Source organism: Mauremys mutica, chromosome 1 (genome assembly GCF_020497125.1).
Source record: "Mauremys mutica isolate MM-2020 ecotype Southern chromosome 1, ASM2049712v1, whole genome shotgun sequence".
In the NCBI taxonomy this organism is placed as follows: Eukaryota; Metazoa; Chordata; order Testudines; family Geoemydidae; genus Mauremys; species Mauremys mutica.
Window position 1 is genome coordinate 221,247,395 of NC_059072.1, and position 17,002 is coordinate 221,264,396.

A 17,002-nucleotide genomic window follows, 5' to 3' on the forward strand; every position below is an offset into this window, starting at 1 on the left:
CTTTTTGAATCTCAAGATGTATTGTCATTCAATCATTGTCTGACTCCCCGCTATCATCTGACCCTCTTCCCATAATCTCCCACAACCATGAAAATCTACATTGATAAAAATGTCAAAAAAATGTTTCAAAACAAACATTACCCACCCAAAATTAAAAAATAAAAATCACATTCCAATAAGCCTAGTGTTAACCTATAAGAAAAAAAAATCGCTTCATAATTTTGGACTTGGTTACTGGAGATTTCTCTCTCCTCCTACAACATTCTGCCATTATTGAGATCAGAGGTGTTTGAGCTGGAGCTCCTTCAATATAAACAATTTTTGGGAGGTCTTCAATTTCAGGACTTGCTCCCTTGGTCTACCAGAGCCCAGACTCTCTGTCTCCCCCACCTCCTTCATTAAGCCTTTAATAAGGGTGTGGGATAAGGTTGAGATATTTATGAGTAGTACCTGGTTTATTCTTAGCTTTTTAAGCTAAGGGACAGGTGACCAGAGCACTAGATTGACACCTATTGTTTTATTTTATTATTTATTTCTTTGAATTTTTAAGATAGGAGTACAGCCTTCCAATTCTCTCCATAAAACAGTTTAGGGGAACCATGAAGGAAAACAGAGTCTATTTCAAAGTTACAAATGATTTTAGAGTCTTATTTATCTTGCAGTCCAGCTTCATTTCAAGCAATGTATTTGACATTGTTTATGCCCATTTTCCATAAAAATAATGAAACTGTTAAATAGTAATGTCAAAATTTACTTCTCCCCTGCACTATTAATTGAGACCAGATGCAGTCTATTATTCAACCTTGAAATGCCACAATAAGGACATTCTTATGCAAGAAAACATGCAAGAAAAATAAATTCTTTCATAATTATGTTCCATTCAGCAACCACTGACTTACAAGCCAAGATAGAAGTAAAAAACAATAGCAGGGTCTTTAAGAGTAGCTATTTTATATTAGAATCATTGATTTCACCGCAGCTTCAGTGATCACTAGCTGCTCTCATCAGGAAGCTTTTCAATGCACTCAGCATACAAAGAGACCGACTCATATTTAACCCCTTGGCACCACAAGTTAAGAAAGGTGTGACTGCAAAATGCATTAGACTTAGTACTTGGAGCATTAGTCTAAAGCCTCCAAAATAGGTATTTTTCCTCTACCACTGAGAGCGTGAATGAGGTTGATATGCATGGAAGACAGAGACCAAAAGCACTAGAGCTATGAAATAAGTGAGATAGGACTGAGGTATCTCGGCAGAGCTTTATGAAGATTTTTGCACAATAATATCTATTCCACAACCAACCAGTCTGCCTCCTCTCCTCCAACTCATGTGACTTGTAATACAAAGACAGGTTTATCAGGACCTAGGAGACCAAACGAAAATATAATCTGAAATCCTGATTAGATCATTAAAAGAGGAAGAGAACAGTGCATTTAACTATTGTACCACTTAGCCAAGAGTTAGAGACATGAACTCATTCCTAGCACACAGAAGTAAATAATGTCAGCATATTCCCTAGATTTAACAGCACTGAAATCCTTTTCCTTCCCCCTAACACTATACCAGACCACACATAATAGACAAGACTTTCATTTTGTCAAGTAGTTATATCATATAGAGGGAAGAATAACCCTGTGCAGGTTACAAAGCAGCTTCTGGAGGAGAACTTCAACAGGCATAGAGAGCAGCTAGACCAGGGGTCGGCAACCTTTCAGAAGTGCTGTGCCGAGTCTTCATTTATTCACTCTAATTTAAGGTTTCGCGTGCCAGTAACACATTTTAATGTTTTTAGAAGGCCTCTTTCTATAAGTCTATAGTATATAACTAAACTATTGTATGGAAAGTAAATGAGGTTTTTAAAATGTTTAAGAAGCTTTACTTAAAATTAAATTAAAATGCAGAGCCCCCCGGACTGGTGGCCAGGACCCAGGCAGTGTGAGTGCCACTGAAAAAATCAGCTTGCGTGCTGCCTTCAGCACCTGTGCCATAGGTTGCCTACCCCTGAGCTAGTCTTTCCTCGGGCTCCTTTGAAAATCCCTGCCTTCATGGTGAGATTAAATTGAAGGGAACAAGAGAGTTACTTTCTGTCTTTAAATGTGTAGATACCTGGTTGACTGTACTGATCTTCATAAGCATCCAGCCAATAAAACCTAAAGACTTGATCACCATCTTCCCCGTTCACTAGTGGCAGGCAACTGGGATCCACTTGAACTTCTGAGGCAACTAAATCAATTTCATCCTTATCCATTCTGCTCCAACAGGACATATCAGGGAGAAAAGAACTTCTGCAAGTATTGAAAAACAGATGAATAAGGTTGTATGTTTACTACAACCATAACTTTTGAGAAGACATGACTTAAGATCTGTCACAAGAAACCAGCTAACATGCAATACTCCATTATTTCCCCCACAAATATAGCTCTCATTTATCCAGCAGATAGGCATTAATAGTTCCTTTAAACTATTAGACAGACCCCAGACATGCAAGTCTTTACAACATGAGTAATCCCATCAGTTTGCAAGGCTACCTTCAACTGTAAGCTATCATTACTTGTTTCTGTGAAGCACCTTGTACACTTCAAACCATGATTTGACTGGTCATAATTTTCAGTCATGAAAAAGTATTTTAAAAGTGCTTCAAAACTCTCCTATAAGAAAAGGACCTGAAAATCATTACTTTTGCATTTTGAACTTCAATGGCATGACTATTTGCCATGGGAAACTGGCTTTAACTAACATTAATGTTTGGGGCAATGATAAGGTGTTTGGTAATATAAATCTTTAGTGATTCCTGATTTCTATTCATCAGCACCAAGATGTACAGTCTAAAACTTCCACATTACATCACCAGCTCTTTGCAATTAACCTAAAACATTACACTGTTTACCCAGACAGGAATTGTCTATCCCCAGAAACATGAAGTATCCCTTTTCTTAAGTAGCCGTCAGCCAGTTTACTCCTTTCAACATGCACGTTTTTAAAGTCCCTACAGTGCAATCACAGAACAATGCCTTGAGAAAAATAAATATGTAAATATCAAGTCATAAATATAACTTCTTTCAGCAAAAAAGGTCTTTTGCAACCACCAATCCTTACAAAAAGGATGCATCTTCCTTCACAGAATCCACTTGCTGTGTCTCTTTCTTTTCTAGTTTCTGTTCTTTCTTCAGGGACCCGGCAGTCTCTGGTATATCCGCTTCCATAGGTTCATCAAAATCCCCATCCTCAAAATCCATCATGCCCTGATCATTTTCTGTAAGCATTGTAAAAAGAACTAAGAGGTTGAATCATTAATACAATATACTATATAATTCTAGTACATACACACACACACACACATAGTATACAACATTCATATGAATCACTTTAAGCTATTTTCACACTTAGCAAATGTAGCATGTTCTAAAATATTTTAGTTAACATTGGGGCTATCTCCGTTGCCAGAATTTTTAAAATACCTTGAATAGCTTTCTCTGGTTTTGTCTTCACCAGTTCTTCATTTTCTGCAGCTTTTATTGTATATTCAGCACCATTCTCTTTATGGACTGCAACAGGTTTTGCTGCATAAGTGGTATGCTTAGGATCAGAGGTAGTTGGAGAAAGAACTTCCTTTCTGACAGTGGTGGGAGCTTTCCTTACTATAGGGGTTACTACCTGGAAAAATATTTTAGGCACAAATTAAACTTTAATTTTCCTTAAAGGAGAACTACAGTGTTTAGTTATAAATGAAGCTGGCAACAAGGCCTACAGTCAGGGTTTTGCACACTCTTCAACACAACATCAAATTTCTCAGCAACAACTCCTCAATTCCACGGCAACATTTATTCTACCGCCATTTCTATTCCCAAGCCTACACCCCCGCCCCCCAAAAAAAAGACAGTTCTATGGATCATATTTGAAAATATTAATAGACCGCATTTCTTGATTATTTTTGGCCATGAGTTTTTTGCTGTTCTCCCCAGGCCTCAGCTCAGGAGCTAAGAGGCTGACCTCAGAACCTTTCTTGCCCCATTTGTGCCAGGCAAGAATGGAGACGCCTGTCAGCTTCAACAGCTTCTCTCTAGCTCCCCAGACAGCCTAGTTTGCCAGCATACATTGGTACGGCCAGGAAGTTAAATTCTCGCTCCCCCAACTCTCTTCTGATTTGTGCCATGGAACAGTGCACGGAGTGCGCACTCTACTCCAATTAACTCACAATTGTAAGGCAAGTGGTAGGTATGGTATGGCAGGGCAAGGGAAAAATACAGTTGTGTGCCTAGCTGCAGCAAATTGGTGAAGGCCAGTTTATGTAACCATAGTATCCAAATTCCACGGGGCCCTGATTGAGATGAATAGGACAGGCTACATCCCTCAGACCTAAGAGTTTCAGGTACTCTACAGATGCAGACATAGGACACTGCATCATTTAGGACTGCTTACATTTTGTGGGTACTCGCTGAAACCATAAAGGCAAGAACAATTTTCTAATGAAAGGTCCGATTCTGGAGCATTATTATGTAGCAAAGGAATGAATTCTGCAGCAATCCAATCACAGGATACATGGGGCCCGGCCCATGTTAAGGCAGCCTAAGTAATTTTTCAGTTGTTTATAACTTTGCCAAACTAACTGTTTGGACTGAAGTTTTACAGGCTCTTTCTATCTCCGGCTGATACTTCTCTTTAAAGTTTCAGCGAAGACCATTCATTTCCAACTGCAAGGTTAGGGGAAAAAGAGGTTGTCTTCCTAATGCTGAAATTGATTTCCAACCATTTCACTGAAGAGTTCCAGCCTCCCTATGCTCTGTAGCAGAGATTTAGAAGTTGATAAGGGGGCAGGCCCCGTTTGTTATTCAGTTACATTCAGCAGAGTTATAAAGCCTCTCAAAAGTTCCCATTTGCACAACCTCAAAGCATTTAGAGGCTTGCTGCTACGAAAAAAAAAAATCCCTAAATGTTCTCACTACACTTTTGCATGCTCCCAAACCCTATCTTCCGCCTACAAGGTCCACTCAGAGCTAGAGTGGACATAGGAACAGCTGCAGCTACCTCATCCTGCGCCCCTGCCTTTAACCTTGAAAATGGTGTTCTGGGCTGGGAGTCATGAGACCTTTCAATGACTGGTGATGGTTCTATGCACTTATTGAGCAAGGCCTCACTAAGCTCATCATCTAGTTCAGATGGGGAAACTGAGGAACAGGAAAATGAAGTATCTTGCTCACCGTCACAGCAGGCCAGGGTCTCAGCCACGAATAGAACCTGGTCTCCCAAGTCCCAGCCTAATGCTCTATCCAAGGGTACATCCAGACTACCGATCGATTTATCGGGGATCGATATATCGCGTCTAGATGAGACGCGATATATCGATCCCCTAACGCGCTTCCCGTCGACTCCGGAACTCCACCGGCGCGAGCGGCGATAGTGGAGTCAACGGGGGAGCCACGGCCGTCGATCCGGCGCCATGAGGACAGGAGGTAAGTCGGAATAAGATACTTCGACTTCAGCTACGGTATTCCCATAGCTGGGAAGTTACATCAACACCCTCCCCACTCTTAGTGTAGACCAGGCCTATGGCTCCACTGTCAGCCACTAAATAGTACAGGTCTGTGCAGCTGATCTACTGTAAACCAAAATAAACTACTGTAAACTAAAATAAAGTTTTAAAAAAGTTAAAAAGAAATAGAGAGAATAAATATTACCTCATCTACCCCAGCTTCCCAATTACTCTTCTTGTCTTAAATAAGCCTCACTTTGATCAAAGTTGCCTATTCCCTTTCTTACTCTCCAAAATCCTAGACTGTTACCTTCTCCAACCTCATCCTCTCTTCTTATTCAGCTTCTGCACTCTCCTGAAGCCACCTTCACTAAGGTACTAATGACTCCTCCTACTTCAACCAAATAGACACTTCTCTATACTTATGTTTCCAGATCTGCCTATTGAAATTGAAAACGTTAGTCACTACCTGCTCACTTCCACTTAGTTTCCAAGACTGTCTTCCTGGTTCTCATTCTATCTTGTGGACAGCTCTTAAAAACCTGCAATTGCTCCTTCTAGGACAGGGGTTCTCAAACTCAGGGTGGTGACCCCTCAGGGGGCAGTGAGGTTATTACATGGGGGGAGGGGGGAAGTCACAAGCGGTCAACCTCCACCTCCAAACCCCGCTTCACCTCCAGCATTTATAATAGCATTAAAAAAATTACTGAAGTGTTTTTAATTTGTATGGGGAGGTGGGGTTGCACTCAGAGGCTTGCTGTGTAAAAGAGATCACCAATACAAAAGTTTGAGAACCGCTGTTAAAGGACCATCAGACCAGTGGCGCAGCTAATCCAGCATACTGACAAAGGACAGTATCATATGCTTCAGAGGAAAATAGTAGCATGGACAGTTGTGGAAGAGCGTGCCTGATGGCTAAGTTTCTTCCTAACCTATGTCAGCTAGTAATTGACTAACACCCCCGAAGCATCAGGGTTTAGAGCCTCATTTAGATATATGGGTAATTTTTTAATCCTATTAAATTTAGACTCAATCTCTCATGACAAATCCACAAGTCAATTATTCATGGTGTAAGAGTACGTTTCGGTTTTTAATTTGATTTTCAATTGCACTGTCGTTCTTGTATTTTAATGGCAAATAGGATTTATCTCGTCTATACCATTTGTATCCTTCAATCGTATCCCTCACTAAACTATCCCAGGATGCTACATTTCTTTCCATGCCCATGAAGTCTATGCCCATGAACATCAGCCAGCCATCTCCAAATCCCTTTGACCCTCTTCCCTGCTGCTGTTCCTCGGTTTCTCTTTTCTTGCTCCCCTTTTTCCCCCCCCTCAGTGATCTTATCTACTCCCCATGGGCGGCTCCAGGCACCAGCACGCCAAGCGCGTGCTTGGGGCAGCAGGCCACTGGGGGCGCTCTGCTGGTCACTGCGAGGACACCTGCGGGAGGTCCGCCAAAGCCGCGGGACCAGCGGACCCTCCGCAGGCAAGCCGCCGAAGGCTGCCTGCCTTCCGTGCTTGGGGCGGCAAAATGCCTAGAGCCGCCCCTGCTACTCCCACTGTTTTATCTACTTCTAGTACACGAGATGATTTTCAAGTTCCAGTGGCTTCCTCTCCACCCAGGCTTGTATCTTATTGCCTGACATCTTTTGGATGCCCAGCTGCCATTTCGAACTCCCCTCCTCAAACATTAACTTCTCAGGTTTCCTGCTTCTGTATCTCTCCATCAACAATTCCATTATCCATCCCACTCCCAGGTCCTGAGCCTCACTCTCTGACTCTTCTCTCCTCCTTGCAGCTCTCTCTAAGTCTTTTCACATAAAAATTCTGTCCTCACCTCATTGTCTCCACTGCTAAAACCACTGCCCATATATCAAGGCTTTTGATATAGCAATAGCCTACCCTCCAGTCTCCCTTCTTCTTAGCAGTGAGTCTCTTCAAAAAAGCTGCTGCTAGAGTCATATTTCATGCCTCCTCTCAAACCATTCCACTCCCAGAAGACTTCCACTGGTTCCCCACCTTCTGCAAAACCGAAGGCCTGTATATGCACCCACATTCCTAAATAATATTTCCCCTATTTACATCTTTCCATTTTCCACTCTTTTTACAAGCGCTTTCCAATCTTTCTGCCTTATCTCCTTTTCCCACCTCACTTCATGCCAATTTCATTGTCCCCCCATCTGTCAAGCATCCTTTCCTCCAAATTCATTTAAAAATTTGATCTCCCTTAATAAACCCCTCAATAACCTTTTGTCATATCTTGTTTAGATAAGCTTTTTAGTGCATATGAAGTATTTATAGGTAAAGTGTCATGTAACTCTAAAACACTGTATGAATGGTTTAGTGATAACTGAAGCTACAGTATGTACTCACCCAACTACAAAGATAGTCAGAGGCAAAAGTGTATTTTCATCTCTGTATTAGGAGTACCAAAAAGGAAATTACAGACCTTCTGTTTTTACTAAGGAAGCCAATAATAAAACAGGAGCTTACTTATTCAAAACATAAGTTAGTCATAAGCAAAAAAAAAAAATACACTACTTTGGATCTGCAACTTTACCGTATGGGCCTGTGACGGTACAGAGAAAGGATTCAGCGAAGCTCCAACAGGTCTTTTCTTTTTTAGCTTTATAACTGGAGGTGGAGTTATCTGAACAGTCTAAAAGGGAGGAGGGAAAATATGAGAATGGCCCTGCATTAGTAGAATTTGACAGAGAAGAAAAAAGCCACCCAATTTTTCTCTTCTCCCTCTAACCCCGAATGCATGCTGCATCAGCTACTACAAAAGTATCAGAGTCCCAACAAAAAGTGACACTATGAAGTGTCTCCACTTAGGGAATTTGAGGAAACGCTCCCAAAGCAAGTGAGAAATCCTTCCACACTAACTAAGCAACCCTTTTTCCCCAATTTACTTAAAGCAACAAGGCCACAAGGATTCTAATAAGGTTTTGGGTTGGAGTGTTAACACATTGTGAAAAAATTAACTTAAAAAAAAAAATCATTAAAAGCAGCTACACAGATTGCTCCTAAACTAGAGGAGAATGCAAAACAATGGCTAAGAGGGTCCAGAACAGCCAAAGCAGCAGTGGGAGTATTATGTTATATGATATATTATATAAAATCCTGGTGTGAAAAGAAAGTCAATAAAAATTTTAGATCATAAGTCACAGGACAGGAACCATCTTTCCTTGTATTTTATACAGCATCAAGCACACTGCTGGCATTTAAATAAAAGAAGGAGTCTTGATGACACAAATCTTTGATGAAGTTTGGAGATCCACAAGAGCCAGAGAAATTCAGTTAAAAATGTGTGGATGCAATGGAAAGTTTTTCAAATGCTTCCCATCCCTCACCATAGATTTTTTTAGACTACGGCTAATATTAAGTATGACAAAAAAAAGTTAAAAAAAATCAGTTATGGCTGAGAGTCATAAGTTTAACGTGTTGGCTTTACAAACTGTTTCAGTAGACAACAGTTAAGGAGAATGTGTTATTTAGGAAGATTTGTAGTTGGTTTTCAGCACTGGCATACTAGTGGACAAGCAATTTTAAGATGTACATTTACGCCCGTAAATGCAGAGACAATGCCATTTAGAACATGAGGAGAAGCGTATTAGTGAACTCCAAAGCTTTATTAACTAGTCAACTATTCCACAACAACAGACCGTGTGCTTAAGTGAAAATATGATGAAAGTATTTGGTATAAAAATGTTTTTCTCACTTACCCTCCACAAAGTCTGGTATTTCACATATGCCTTGCAACAGCAGACAATATCAGGATAGCATAAAGCATTTCCTGAACTATTTAGATGTTTGTGATGTTAGTAACAGTTAATAAGATGACATATCCCTAAAGTTAGGTATCAGATACCATGGGGATGAGTATCGAATATTTATATTAAAGCTAAGTGAGGGACATGGTAATGTTCTAACTTTTTAAAAATATATTTGTAATTTTCATTTGTATTAATGATGTGTTATGTTCAGTAACCCCAAAGGACACTGTGATACCTGCTGTTGAAAGTGTAAGTCTTTGTAATTTTAAGGAAGTCTGCTAATACAGTAATGAGCCCTGTCATGCTGATTAACTGAAGTCATTGGTTTACCTGACTTTTTGTGTACCTAAAGATGACTCATGGGACAAAGACTGTCACAGCCAAGAGTTGGGAAGGACTTCACTAAAATAATAAAATCTTAGCTGGCCCATTTAAAAAAAAAAAAAAGCTTCTTACAAATGTGACAACTGGATGAATTGCATCATTGATTAGGGGGTTCAGTAATTATACCCCTCAGAATTCAACTACTTACGTCAGCATTCAGATCTTGCAGAATATCCCCAAGTAAGTCATCCTTGGACAAGTCTACAGTTTTCTGTAAAATATCAGACAGCTGTATTAGCTATATAGACTTAATTACATGCACTTAACTGAACCAAAAGGCTCGGTCAGTACAGAATAAAGAGGTTCCACATCCCATGGGCCAGATTTTCAAGAGTGACCAGCACCCAGAAACTCCCAATGGGAGCTTTTAGAAGTCTGGCTTGTGTGTCAATTGATTTAAAAAAGTCAAACAGCAGTAACCAAACCATTTGTCACTTTGAGTAAAGAAAATAAAGTTACAAGTCTAATTGAACGTAGGACATTTACATTGAAATATAAAAATACAACTTACATCTGTGTTTTTCTTCCCAGCACTAGCCATAAACATAGACTTGATAGTGTTTGGCTTTGACACCACAGACTTCTTCACATTCTTTTTGTCATTTGTGGATGTTTTGTCACCTTTTCCTACTGGAGCAAGAGAGAGTAGTGATTTCTCATATAATTAAAGGATCCAGTTATCAGTGGGGGCTGGACAGCTGATGGAACTGGTAAAGGGATCATCATTAACCTTTAGGCTCCTCGCTCATATCAAGGGTAAGTTGGCAGTTCATGCAAGGCATTACAATCTCATTGCTGTTCAGAATTACATTACACAAGGCTATCACCAGAGTTTGTAGCCTTCTTGGAAGTATCACAGAGGCCAATGACTGAACCACCTCTCTCATACTAAAATGTGGTCACTCCAGAGCAGTGGTTCTCAATCTGCAGGACAATCAGCACAGAAATGCAGCCCATGTGACATCCTCAGGGCCATACATGTAGTATTGGATGTGACCCAGATAACTCACTGTGTGCCACATAGGTGGCCCATAACAGTAAACAGGTTGAGAACCACTGTTCCAGAGTATGGTACAGCAGAGTATTTGCATAGAGGAAAGATGGTCCAGTGATTAGTTAGCAAGCCTAGGACTATGGAGACAAGGTCGGATTCTTTGTGTTGCCAATGACTTCCTATGTGACCTTAGTCAAGTTACCTAGAGTGTCTAGTTCATTAGTGCACATCATCAGGGTGCACATGGACAGCTAGTGTGGGATAGATTCATACCCCAGCTTGCTACAAACTACATGTTTGTGTATACCTGCCCCCAAGGAGCTGTGCAGAAGCTTTCCTTGCCCCTGTACATATCCTGCAGATAAACAGATGACTTCTGTCCTCAAGGTTATTAACTGGTAGCTTTCACAAGAACAAGAGAGATTCAGTCAAGTTTTTAAATATAAAGAAACCACTAAAGAACATAAGAATGGCCATACTGGGTCAGACCAAAGGTCTATCTAGCCTAGTATCCTGTCTTCCAACAGTGGCCAATGCCAGATGCCCCAGAGGGAATGAACAGATCAGGTAATCAAGTGATCCATCCCCTGTCGCCCATTCCCAGCTTCTGGCAAACAGAGGCTAGGGTCACCATCCATGCCCATCCTGGCTAATGGTGGTTGATGGACCTATACTCCATGAACTTATCTAGTTCTTTTTTGAACCCTGTTATAGTCTTGGCTTTCACAACATCCTCTGGCAAAGAGTTCCACAGGTTGACTGTGCATTGTGTGGAAAAATACTTCCTTTTGTTTATTTTAAACCTGCTGCCTATTCTGAAATCCTGTCTGATTTCACAAGTTCATCAAGAGTAGCCCAGTGCTAGGACAGAAAGCCTCTCTGGTAAACGCAGTTGTTATAAGCAACTATGTTTACACTTCAGTAAGAGGCACTCTTTCCTGGTAGTCAATATTGAGCCCTGCATAATGTTAGGGGCACTATGCTATTGAAAGTGCAATCTTTTTTGAGTTGTAAGAGATTCTGATCATTTGTTGCCAGTGGAGATCCTACGGCATTTTTCACAAGAGTGCAGATATTAAACTTTGGGTAATTACATCCTACACATTCCATCTAAAGATGCTAGAGCAGCAAAATGACATTACACAATTGCAACATTTCACCTCTCTATTGGAGAAAAGGATCCCTGTATATCATTTGTAAATCTCTTTAGATTGTCCATGATGGAACTAGCAGTATAAATTAGATTTACTGTATATTCATGAATACATAATCACAGGCTTAAGCATGCAAGTTACATATGGAAATTTCTAAAGCCCCAACCTCTTTAAAAACAGCAAAGAGTTCTGTGGCACCTTCTTGGCCACTCCGGGCCAATGGGGGTGCTGGGACGCAGTAACCAGCACATCACTCGGACCGTGCCGCTTCCCGCCGCCCCCATTGGCCTGGAGTGGCAAACCGTGGACATTGGGAGCTGCGGTCAGCCGAACCTGCAGACGCAGCAGGTAAACAAACCGGCCCGGCCCACCAGGGTACTTACCCTGGCGGGCTGCATGCCAAAGTTTGCCAATCCCTGTTCTGGATCAATGCAACTAAGAAAGCCAGGGACAACGCATTCTTGATCAAAAAAACGTATAGAGTTTTCCCCAACATAACAGGATGGTATTTTGTACTTGAAGAACTCACATATATTCCCTAGCAGAGCTTTCTAGGGATCAAGAGAAGTGAATCCACGGTGAAGTACACTATGGACATCACAATATAAGTACAGTCTGTATGCAACAATTACATAGTATTATAATGAGCTCTATGAAAACTCCAACAGACAGGGAGCAGTAGGAATGGCACATCCATCTCAACCAGGAGCAATTAAGGACCTAAAGAAGCTGGTGCTCCCAAGATTAGCAGGGCAGAAGGAAGTGAAGAATCTGTTGAGTTTCTCAAGTTCTCATTGGCCCAGTATTTAAGACACAGCAGGACATAATGTAGTATAACTTAGTGTACACACTTAATAGAAATTTTTACCTTTCTTCTTGGAACCAAGGACATCATCTTCTAGATCTTCATCAAAGATCTCCCTTCCATCTTCTACGTAACCTATCCCATCTGTACAAGAAGAAGGTTATAATAAACTTTAAGTGACCCTTTGCAAATTTAGAAAGATGAAATTTAAACTTAATCTCCCTCGCTAAGGGGCTTCCTCTGTTTAACAAGCTCTTGATTTTTCATTACTTTATAAATCTATATATTTTGAGTATGAAAATAAACTAAAACACAAACCAAGTTATAATGGGGTTTGGCTCAAAGTAACTACTTTAGTACATGCTCAGCTAAAAATATATCTGTAGTTTGCATTAGGGAACCATTTTTAAATGAACAAAGTCACTGTATCTGCAGTCAATGTAAAATATTTGAATCACTGATCTTGAATGCGATATTATAAATTCAACAATGCTTAGGCATAAAGAGACAGATTTTTAAAGCTATTTATGTGTTGCGGCACTCAGCAACACAATGCCTAACTGATTTAGGACTCTGATTTTTGCTTTTAAAAGAGATTTAGGCACTTAGTCTCCTAAGGACTCCTAAATCAGTTAGGCATTGTGATGTTGAGTGCCGCAACACCTAAACTGCTTTAAAAATCTAGGTCAAAAGTCTCGGTGTAGAAGCTCATTTTTTTGTCTGTATTATAACTGATAATCTATAGAGGGCACTGAGGCATTTGCATTTTGAGGCAAGGTCGTCATGAAACCTGATGGAGTTAAGATAATTTCAGGGTAATTTTTATTATTTGTTTTTTAAAATGCATACAAAAGATATTAGAACTTGTAAGCCATTCAACTTGTGGCTTGGAAATATATGCAAGAATACCCACACATATTTTATGCTTCTACTCAGTATATAAAGGGAGCCCCCTAAATGAATCTTACACACCATCATCTACAATCCAATCATCATCCTGGCGTTCCCTGACCATCTTGGAGTATTGTTCTTCATCAACTTCTTCATAAACACTTGTGAACTCCTCAACCTGAAAGCAAGGCATATTTAGAATTAGCAAATTGTCAAGCAATCATATTTAGATATTCATATTAATTCACATTAGAATTATTCTCAAGCTATCATATTTTTAATAATGCAGCTTTATCAAGGACTCAGACTAGATTGGATTTTTCTTCTCTAATCACACCAGGGTGTTCAGAAATAGCAAGTGCAAGTCTTCCTTCAGTTTGAGGTGTTTTCTTTTTGTTTTTTAGTATTGTGACACTATGTACTTCAAAACAGCACCCTGGAGCCCCCATATTCACCCCATCATATAATTATGATTTCATACAAGGAATACCATGTAAGACAGGGGTAGGCAACCTATGGCACATATGCCAAAGGCGGCACACGAGCTGATTGTCAGTGGCACTCACACTGCCCAGGGGGCTCTGCATTTTAATTTAATTTTAAATGAAGCTTCTTAAACATTTTAAAAACCATATTTAGTTTATATACAACACTAGTTTAGTTATCTATTATAGACTTATAGAAAGAGACCTTCTAAAAACGTTAAAATGCATTACCAGCAAGCGAAACCTTAAATTAGAGTGAATAAATGAAGACTCGGCACACCAATTCCAAAAGGTTGCCAACCCCTGATGTAAGATATCATATATGAAAGGTCATGATCTGCTGAAACAGATTGTTCTGTCAAAATATGTATATTGTTAGTGTGTATGAAGTTACGAGATTTTGCTGCATGGTTGTTACTGAAATATGTTTCAAGTTTCAGGGTCATCCACTGCCAGTTCTGCCTGACAACTAAGGGGGTGATCCACTCCCAGGTGGGTGTTAAATGACCATTAATCAGCAGGGGAGTTGTAAACAAGGAATTTACAATGCTGTGTGATGCTTGCACAGCTCTCTTACAATGAAAGATTGCTCATTTCTGTGACTCAGCAAAGCCCACCAGGATATGTCTGGGCTAGTGTTTTCCAGGCACATGGACTTAGGATATAAACTAGGGGACAGAGGCATCATGCTTTTACCTTTCGCCTCCCCCACCTACACTGGAAGCAACAAGAACACTGAGAAGACAAAGACCTGAACTGAGGAGATTCATCCTAGGCTTAAAGAGGAAGCCTGTGCATTGAGAACTAACCTACCTGCAACATCCAGTGGGGTGAGAAAAACTGATTGGTCTAAATACTGCCTAGTCTAATAAGGTTCAAGATGTAGATCTCTCTACATTGGCACTTTTGTCAGCAAAACTTCTGTCAGTCAGGGGTGTGAAAAAACCCACACCTGACCAACATAAGTTTCATGAACAAAAGCGCCAGTGTAGACAACACTATGTTGGCGGGAGACGCTATCTCAGTGGGAGAGTGACTACTGCCCGTTGGGGGTGGTTTAAATTATGCCAGTAAGAGAATTCTCTCCCTCTTTTATTTTCTTTGGTAACTATCACTGCCCTCTTGTACCTGCCACTGATAATCTATCTTTCTGTAGTTAAAAAATCTATTTTATATTTTACCTCAAACAGTGCGTTTTGGTTGAAGTGCTTGGGAAATCTCATCTCAGTTTACAAAGGCTAGTGTGTGTCCTCACCACGTCGAGGGAGTGGCTGACTGGGTAATGACCTTACACTGGTCAGGCTTTTGACCAGGGCAAGACAGTACAGTTCTGGGATGCAAGGCTGGGGGCTTGGGAGATTGGCTGGTGCCTTTCTCTGAGTGATGCGTGAGTGGCTCTGGGAGCATTCGTGCAACCTAGCTGGGTGTGGGGCGCCACATGCTGTTGTGCTGAGTGATAACAGCGCCTGGAGAGGTGGTGCTGATTGATACTAGCAAAGCATTATAAGAGATAGCCCAGGTTGGGAAGTTAAGGGGCGATACCCCAGTTCCAGGTTGTACCCCGGGGATCCCGTCACAAATAGAGCCTTGCGCAAATACACAAAATGTGTATCTGCATCTGATCCACTATCCGCAAAAATTGTCTGCAGATATCCGCAGATTTGCAAGGCTCTACGCTGGGGGCTGGGCTCAGGCTCCGAGGCATCCCCCCCACCAGAGCCTGGTTAGGGAGAGCCACGGGGGCAGCTGTGGGGAGCCCACACAGAGTCACAGACCCTCCACCTGCCCGTGGCCAGGCAGGGAGCCTGGGGGCAGGGAATCCACACCGCAGGCAGGTGGAGGGTCTGCCGCAGCTCTTCACAGCTGCCTGCCTGGCTCTTACCGTGAGCAGGCTGCAGCTCCAAGCTGCCCCCCTCCCCAGCCAGAGCCGGGTCAGGGACAGCCACATGGGCAGCTGCGGGGAGCCGCGGCGGACCCCCCACGTTCCCTGGGAGGGTGGCCCGAGCAGCCCCCACCCAGAGTCCCTCCCCTGCCGGGGAAGGTGGAGGGACCCAGGCTCCCCACAGCTGCCAGCGCGGCTCTCCGTGACCCGGCTCTGGCCTGGATGGGGAGATGAGGGGGGACGGGGACGCATGGCTTGGAGCCGCAGCCCAGCCACGATGAGAGCTGGTCGAGCAGCTGTGAGGCGCCACAGCGGACCCTCCACCTGCCCTGAGCGTGGGGCCCACGCAGCTCCCCGCCCAGTGTCCCCGCCCCCCAGGTCCTCAACCCAGGGCAGGTGGAGGATCAGTGCCACAGTTCCTCAGAGCTGCCCGCCTGGCTCTTATTGTCAGAGCCCTGCACGGCTACAAAATTTGTATCCAAATATAAAGCAGATTCCTGCGGATTAGCACGGCTCTAGTCACAAGTATTGACTGATCCAATGGGGAAAACGTTGTTAAAATTGAAAAGCTATCGTATGATGCTGAAACTCCAGTTCCCCATGGCAGTAAATGCATTTGTCAACTGATTTTTTTTTTACCGTTAGTCTCGCATAAGCAGCGTATCTGCTTTTCTTAAAGAAATGGATTCCTGGTAAAGAAGAGCTATAACGATTGGGTTTCTTTTCTCAAACACAAAGATGAGGTATGAGAGTGTGGGATCTGTTCATGTCAGCTGACAGATGGCACAAAGAGTTATAGAGACCCTGAGTCTGGTCTCTAGAACAGAGGTGGGCAAACTATGGCCCGCGGGACCCTCTTGCCTGGCCCTTGAGCTCCCGGCCTGGGATGCTAGCCCCCAGCCCTTCCCCTGCTGTCCCCTCTCCCCTGAAGCCTCAGCTCACTGCGCCGCCAGCGCAATGCTGTGGGCGGCGGGGCTGTGAGCTCTTGCCGGGCAGCGCAGCTGCAGAGCTTCAGCCTGACCCGATGCTCTGTGCTGCATGGTGGCGTGGCTGGCTCCAGCCAGGCGGCATGGCTGCCTGTCCTGGTGCTCTGGGAGGTGCGGCTGTAGCACTGCCAGCCACCAGTGCTCCAGGCAGCACGGTAAGGGGACAGGGAGCT

The 17,002-nt window shown here is 42.4% G+C and overlaps 1 protein-coding gene across 6 annotated transcripts in view; it reads right to left on the reverse strand.

Annotated features, from left to right (window-relative positions):
* POLA1 (DNA polymerase alpha 1, catalytic subunit) overlaps positions 1–17,002 on the reverse strand; it is a 350,282-nt gene that overhangs the window by 321,925 nt on the left and 11,355 nt on the right. For 5 of the 6 annotated variants that reach the window (XM_045006127.1, XM_045006369.1, XM_045006288.1 and 2 more), the window contains exons 3-10: positions 13,558–13,654; positions 12,649–12,729; positions 10,144–10,262; positions 9,781–9,843; positions 8,033–8,131; positions 3,459–3,654; positions 3,097–3,253; positions 2,107–2,285 (exon numbers count right to left, since the gene is read on the reverse strand). In XM_045006127.1, coding sequence (XP_044862062.1) covers positions 2,107–2,285; positions 3,097–3,253; positions 3,459–3,654; positions 8,033–8,131; positions 9,781–9,843; positions 10,144–10,262; positions 12,649–12,729; positions 13,558–13,654 — 991 coding nt within the window. The remainder of the gene's footprint in view (positions 1–2,106; positions 2,286–3,096; positions 3,254–3,458; positions 3,655–8,032; positions 8,132–9,780; positions 9,844–10,143; positions 10,263–12,648; positions 12,730–13,557; positions 13,655–17,002) is intronic. The other variant, XM_045006207.1, reaches the window with a different exon arrangement.